The sequence below is a fragment of the Rhagoletis pomonella genome, unplaced genomic scaffold (assembly GCF_013731165.1).
Source record: "Rhagoletis pomonella isolate Grant_MI unplaced genomic scaffold, Rhpom_1.0 Rhpom_scaffold_00011, whole genome shotgun sequence".
NCBI classification, from domain to species: domain Eukaryota; kingdom Metazoa; phylum Arthropoda; class Insecta; order Diptera; family Tephritidae; genus Rhagoletis; species Rhagoletis pomonella.
In genome coordinates this window covers 8,283,100-8,290,345 of record NW_023458565.1, presented here as the reverse complement: position 1 = coordinate 8,290,345, position 7,246 = coordinate 8,283,100, and the positions used below count along the sequence as shown (strand labels likewise).

Genomic DNA, 7,246 nt, shown 5'->3' with positions numbered 1-7,246 from the left:
TATGTACGTATGAACGAACTCATTGCGCATTTCAGCTCTGCCGCTTCTAAGCAATATATGTATGTATAAAAGATGCAAGCCTGCTTCGCGTAACTACATCCATTTGTACATATGTTTGTTTGATGTACTGATGGGCATGTGTATGTACTTATGGACAGCAATGTTTTCATGTATGTACATATGTTTGAATGGTTGTATATACATTTGTACGTATGTACATACATATGTTTGTGTACATGTACATTAGACTGCATCACCAAAAAAAGTTGCGGTTTTTCCGCCGGGATTACAAAATTTATTATATTTTAAGACGTTCACCAAAATATTTGGGAAAAATATTAAGATTTAAGTGAGCTGGACCGATTTTAAAATACCTCCAAAACTGGAGTTTTTAATGAATAAAAATAGTTTCGTAAAGAACTTTTTGAAAAAAGTCCCCTCAGATGACAAAACAGATTAAGCTTAAAAAATCTGCATACAAATATTTAAAAATCTTTTCAACGGAATCGTAAGAATGAGATTTTTGATGCTGTTTTTTTACGTTTTTCAAAGATTGATTTACGAAAAACTTGAATAACTGGGCCAAAACTATTCTGATTTAGACTTATGGGATCTCATTAGAAAGGTTTTTATTTCTGTCAAAAAAAATCTTTCGTGTCCCAATTTTTTTTTTCAAATACCAACACATCTTAATTTAACTTTGAATGACGTTCGTTCATCCTACCTTTCTCTTTCATCCTTTGAATGAGTTTATTAGCAAAGAAATAAAAAGGGTGAGAAAATACCTTTCCACCGACACCTCTAAGTCTAAATCAGAAGAGTTTAGGCTCAGTTATTCAAGTTTTTCTTAAACCAATCTTTGAAAAATGTTAAAAAACAGCATCAAAAATCTCATCATTACGATTCCGTTCAAATTTTTTTTTAATATTTTTTAAATATTTTTATGCAAATTTTTTAAGCGTAAACCGTTTTGTCATTTGAGGGGATTTTAAAAAAAAAAAATTTAAGAAGCTATTTTTATTCATAAAAAACTCTATTTTTGGAGGTATTTTGAAATTGGTCCAGCTCACTTAAATCTTAATATTTTTTCGAAATATTTTGGTGGACGTCTTAAAATATAATAGATTTTATAATTCCAATGGAAAAATAGTACCGATTTTTTTTTTGTATGGGGAGTGATGCAGTCTAATGTACATATATATGCACATACATAGTAAAAACGAAAACAAATCTAATAAGCTGCTCGTTGATATAAATGCGAACTGTACTGATTGTCAAAAATTATGTGTTTGTTGTACATTTGTTCATGTTTGTCATTGTACGTGTAATTTTCTAGAGTAGTTTTGTGCTCTCGTTATCTCCTTGTATTAACGCCAACCTATATAAGGTAGTGTTACAGGAGCAGTTTAAATTTTCGCCCGATGTTTCTTAAAGAAAGCCATAAACGTAGCGACCGTTGGTTCAACTTGGTGTTGTTTTGCTCTAGATTGCACCGTTTGTGGGCCTGTTGAATGCATTTATGTCTTGGTTGTATGAAAGATCAAAAAATTTGGATTGTCTGGCTAGTTATACAACCTATCGCTACATTATTGGCCATGTTGTACAATATCATTTAATTTGCGTTTATTTTGAACTCTAAATAGCCGAAAATGGATAACTAGCTGAAATAGGTACGTGCTTTCGTTGAATTTTATAAATGTAAGCCGAAACTATGAAATTATAAAAATGAGATTTTACAATGAGACTGCTTGCGAAATTGCAAAGTTTGTGGACAAAACGTCCAACATGATTGCAGATTGATTTGAACTAACGTTTTCGGCTTGCATTATGTCAAAAGGATGTGTTTGTTGTGATTCATTCTGTCATTTACTACCATTATGCGTAGGCCAATTCATGAAATTATTTCATGCGTTTGAGTAGAAACTGAATGAATGAATACCATTTCATGATTACAATTAACGCGAAATAGAGTTTATGCACTTAGTTTTTACTCAGATCGATGAAATGATTTCGTGAATTGCACTACGTATACATGTGATACTTATGCTTTTAATTTACAAGGTAATTTTATGTTTTTATACCTTTGCTACCACATGAATATATGAATTCGTGATAAGAATATATGAATTCGGCTTGGAAGATAGAAAGCGAGTAAGAATAAATGCCGAACAAAGGAATTTGTCTTCTTTGAACTTAAATAAATGCATTTTGCAAACAAAAGTGCGTACGTTACTTAGTGCCTTGGTAATGGCGAATTCGTAAGGATCTATTGATTGCATTATAAACATTTTCATTTATTTGTTAAACATACAATTACTTCCATTACAACCCGGTACTCATACCTTTTTTAAGAAGTTTCATTTCTATCATGTGTACGGTGTTACACACGCATTTTTTTATCATCTATAACTTCGGAACCATAAGCCCCTCGAACTTGAAATTTAATATACAAACATATCAATGGTAGATGCTTATATGAGTATATATAAATGAGTTTGTGAAAGGGGGAGTCGCACATCCCATTAGCGTGGAATTTTCTATCAGCCATAACTTCGGAACCATAAGTCCCACGAACTTTAAATTTGGTATGCAGACATATCTATCGTAGGTGCTTATATATAAGGGGCGTGGCACATCCCGTAGGGGGAAATTTTTAATCAGCCATAAATTGGGAACCATAAGTCACATGAACTTGAAATTTGGTATTCGTTCATAGGTATCAATGGGAGGTGTTCAGAGTAAAGTATATATATTAATCATCTATTAGATAACTCGGATATTTAAAACTGTGTGTGTTTTTTTTTTTAAACCTTACCGTCTTTAGATTACTTTGAAATGGAAAGATTAAATCGTTTTTAATCCCGCGATGGTGTTAAATGAAAATGGTGCATTCATAATGAATAAAACTTCTTCCTAATTAAGCATTCTACCAGAAAAGTGTACCGTAGTAGACTAATTTTAATTTAGAAATTTGATCGTTACCTTAATCCACCTAATATTAATAATGGAACAAGATTTGTAGTACAAGCGGTGATCAATATATATAAGATAAAGCACGACAAAGCTAAAAGTATGGCTCATAAGGATGCCTTAATGTAAACAAAGAAAATAGTTTGTCTCCTTTAAATTATGCTGAACTGAATATCTGTATTACTGTTTTATATTTTTATTTGTTTACCCCGAACGACGTCGGGTGCTCTGCTAGTTCTCTATAAAAAACGTGGTTAAAAAAAATGGGGGTTTTTCAAGAACTATTTTTAAAATATTTTTCTTTATGACGAAATGGTTTATTTTGTGAGAATCAAAAATTTTTTGTAATTTGCTTTCCAAAACTTATGTTGAGATATATTATATCTACATATATAAAAATTAAATATTTTTCGTATGACCGCGATGCCTGACCAAACGGCTGAACCGACTTCAATTCTGTAAAAAGTGTTTTTTCGACCTTCTGTGTGAAAGGTTTTTCGATTTAAAAAAATTTGAATTTTTTTGTGGTTGCCGAAAAATGAAGAATGCTGAGACGTCACGATTTCACAATTTCATAGAGTTTTCTGTACATTGAATGTCACTAAACTTCTAAACGGCTGGACCGACATATTTGGAACATATATCAGTACCATGAAAAGAAATATTTCTACTAAAAATTTGCTCGCTGGGGTCAGGATATTCCTAAAAATTGCATTTACTTGCCGATTTGGATTTAGAATACAATTTAGCCAATTGAAAAGAAATATTTGGACTTAAAACTTACACGATAGGTGGCCCTGTGGCCGAGATATACCCAAAAATTATTTATCGCTAAGAGAAGGATAGATATCTACTATATATTTGTGGAAGTATGTATGTATGTCTTAGGGATGTTGCGAATGTGGAATTTTAGACATCCGCGGATGCGAATGCGGATGCGGATGTTTAACAGCTAACATCCGCGGATGCGGAAGCGAATGCGGATGTCAAGTATTTTCAAGAAACAATTAGAATCTAGCATAATAGCGAAATCGTTGTTTAAACAGCACTTACAAGCCAAACCAGATGTGTCAGGTTTTTCTAAAGCTTTTTCAAAAGAAATCTTCATTCCCATTCCTTTGGCTGTTTCAGAATTTTGGGAACCTGTAACGTCATCAGCATTTTTTGATTGTAGTTTTAGTAATTCTTTTTAATACTTTCTTCTGTGACTGGTTTGAAAAATGTGTGCTTATAGCGAGCTAAATAGGATATGAACGCAAATTTTACACATTTGTACACTTTATTTAAAATGACTATGTTCTCTTTGACGTACGTCAAACTTTTACGTACGTCAAAGGTCAAGTAGAAAAAGAAACTTGTATGACTGCCCATTGATAGCTCGGTTATATAGCTTAAGAAATAATAAGGCAACTCATCAAATCGCGAAAATGCCTCGTAACCATGTAAACCTCGTAAACTTACTTAATTTTGTATGAAAAATCGAATTATTTGCGAGGTTTACGCGGTTCGAGGCATTTACGCATTTCCATGGATACCCATAATATAATTAAAGACATTTTTATCAAATATTGGCTACAATTTGTCATTTTGTTTGCCAGATATACACTTTATAGGTGCTCTTGCACAACATTCGCATTCGCAAAAGCTCCGCATTGGTTATTGCGAATGCGAATGCGAATGTTAAAATTTATGCGGAAGCTCCGCGGTTGCGAATGCGAATGCGAATATTCGCAACAACCCTGGTATGTATGTATGTGCCAGGTTGTAGTCTAAACAGACGGAAATAATAGAACAAAATTTTGACAGAGTATTGCCATGACACCTGGGTCTATAATAAGGTGAAAAAAATTGGGATCCGACAAGGCGACGTGGCACCTCCCATAGGCGTGAAATTTTTAATCAGCCATAACTTCCTGACCATAAGTCCCACGAACTTGAAATTTGGTATGCAGACATATCAATGACAGGTGCTTATAGGGGAGGTATATATAAACGAGTTTGTAAAAGGGGGCGTGGCACATCCCATAGGCGTGGAATATTTTATCAGCTATAACTTCGGAACCATAAGGCCCACGAACTTGAAATTTGGTATGCAGACATAACAATGGTAGGTGCTTATAGGAGGGTATATATAAACGAGTTTGCAAAAGGGGGCGTGGCACATCCAATAGGCGTATTTTTTTTATCAGCTATAACTTCGGAACCACAAGTCCCATGAACTTGAAATTGGGTATGAAGACATATCAATAGTAGGTGCTTATATAAGGATATGTATAAACGAGTTTGTAAAAGGAGGCATGGCACATCCCATAGGCGTGGATTTTTTTATCAGCTATAACTTCGGAACCATAAGTCTCACGAACTTGAAATTTGGTATGCAGACATATCAATGGTAGGTGATTATACGAGGGTATATGTAAACGAGTTTTTAAAAGGAGGTGTAGCACATCCCATAGGCGTGGAATTTTTTCAGCTATAACTTCGGAACCATAAGTAACACGAACTTGAAATTTGGTATGAAGACATATGGTTTGATAAACATTTAATTTATATTTATTTTATATTTTATTTTTTCTAATTTCTTAGCAGAACTATGGTATCTCATAACATACAATATTAAGTTCATTTAAACATTTACTTTTATGTAGATTCTCACACGCATACATTGATTTAAAATGAATACCCTCATTTTTGAATCCTTGGGATATACAAGAGCCGCTTAAAACGCGACAAAAATTAAATCTTATTTCCAAGCATAAAAGTTGAACATAAAAAGCAGTCGAAAAATATTCGACGATTTTACGGATGCTCGCGTAACGAATTCAAAATTGTGTAGACTAAATGAACTTATGATGTATGAGTGTAGCAATCCGCCCTCAGATTTTGGAACGCTAAATTAAAGTCAAGGCTTAGTTTAATCGACTTCTTCCATATGAGAAGCGTCTTCGGTGTCATCAACCAATGGAGGAGCATCACCAGCGCTCTGTGTATCTTCAGTCGCCGTTGGTTCTTCCTCATCGATACCAAGACCTAGCTTGATCATGCGAGGTACGAGAAACCGGATGACAACAGTGCAGTCTCGAAGAGCAGGATGACCAAGTCTTTAACAGCCTTATCGCTTTTGACGCAGAATCTCAACGATCGGATGTTCGGGATTGATTTCCAAATGCTTCTTGCCGGCCATGTAGCCCATGGTAGAGGTGTCACGCAAAGCTTGGGCCTTCGTGATACGTTCCATGTTTGCAGACCAACCGAGCTGCGATGTCACAATACAACATGGCGATTCAACCAATCGGCTAGATACGACCACCTTTTCAACTTTGTTATCCAAAATTGACTTCATCAGCTTGCAAAGGCTTTCGAACTTTGCTTTGTCTTCCTCACAATTCTTCTTCTCGGCTTCGTCTTTAGATAGCTCGAAGCCCTCCTTGGTAACGGAGGTCAATTGCTTGCCCTTGTACTCCTTCAAGTGTTGGATGACATACTCATCAATGGGTTCAGTCATGTAAATGACCTCGAAACCACGTGCCTTAACACGTTCAACAAAGGCAGAGTTGCTGACTTGTTCCTTTGACTCGCCAGTGATGAAGTAGATGTGCTTCTCGTTCACATTCATACGTGATACGTAATCTGCCAAAGAGGCGGCATCATCACCAGAAGCGGATGTGTGGTAACGTAGGAAGTCAGCAAGCTTGGCACGGTTGTTGCTATCTTCATGTACACCCAATTTCAGGTTCTTGGCGAACTGGTCGTAGAACTTCTTATACAATTCCTTGTCTTCAGTAAGTTCATCAATCAATTCCATGGTCTTCTTCACCAAGTTCTTGCAAATTACTTTCAATACTTTGTTCTGTGGCAACATTTCACGGGAAATATTCAGTGGCAAATCCTCAGAGTCAACAACACCCTTAATGAAGTTCAAGTACTCGGGAATGAGCTCTTCACAGTTATTCATAATGAAGACACATCGCACGTACAATTTAATGTTGTTGCGTTTCTTCTGGTTCTCGAACAAGTCGAAGGGTGTGCGGCGTGGGATGAAGAGCAAAGCACGGAATTCCAGTTGGCCTTCCACAGAGAAGTGCTTTACGGCTAAATAATCTTCCCAGTCATTAGTCAGAGATTTGTAGAATTCGCCATATTCCTCCTGTGAGATGTCATCAGGATTGCGGGTCCAAATAGGCTTTGTTTTATTCAACTCCTCATCTTCGGTGTACTTAACCTTCACAGTCTTCTTCTTCTTCTTGTCCTTGTCTTTATCAGCATCTTCATCCTC

General features: G+C 35.5%; 2 protein-coding genes across 4 annotated transcripts in view; both read right to left on the bottom strand.

The window, feature by feature from the left end:
• The window catches only part of LOC118747352 (protein male-specific lethal-3), a gene marked incomplete at its 5' end in the record, with an annotated part of 33,213 nt that overhangs the window by 20,308 nt on the left and 5,659 nt on the right, over positions 1-7,246 (bottom strand).
• Positions 5,823-7,246, bottom strand: part of LOC118747351 (heat shock protein 83) — a 4,202-nt gene continuing 2,778 nt past the window's right edge. The window contains 3 exon segments of the mRNA XM_036481408.1: positions 5,823-6,018; positions 6,021-6,088; positions 6,090-7,236. Coding sequence (XP_036337301.1) covers positions 5,885-6,018; positions 6,021-6,088; positions 6,090-7,236 — 1,349 coding nt within the window. The 3' untranslated portion in view covers positions 5,823-5,884.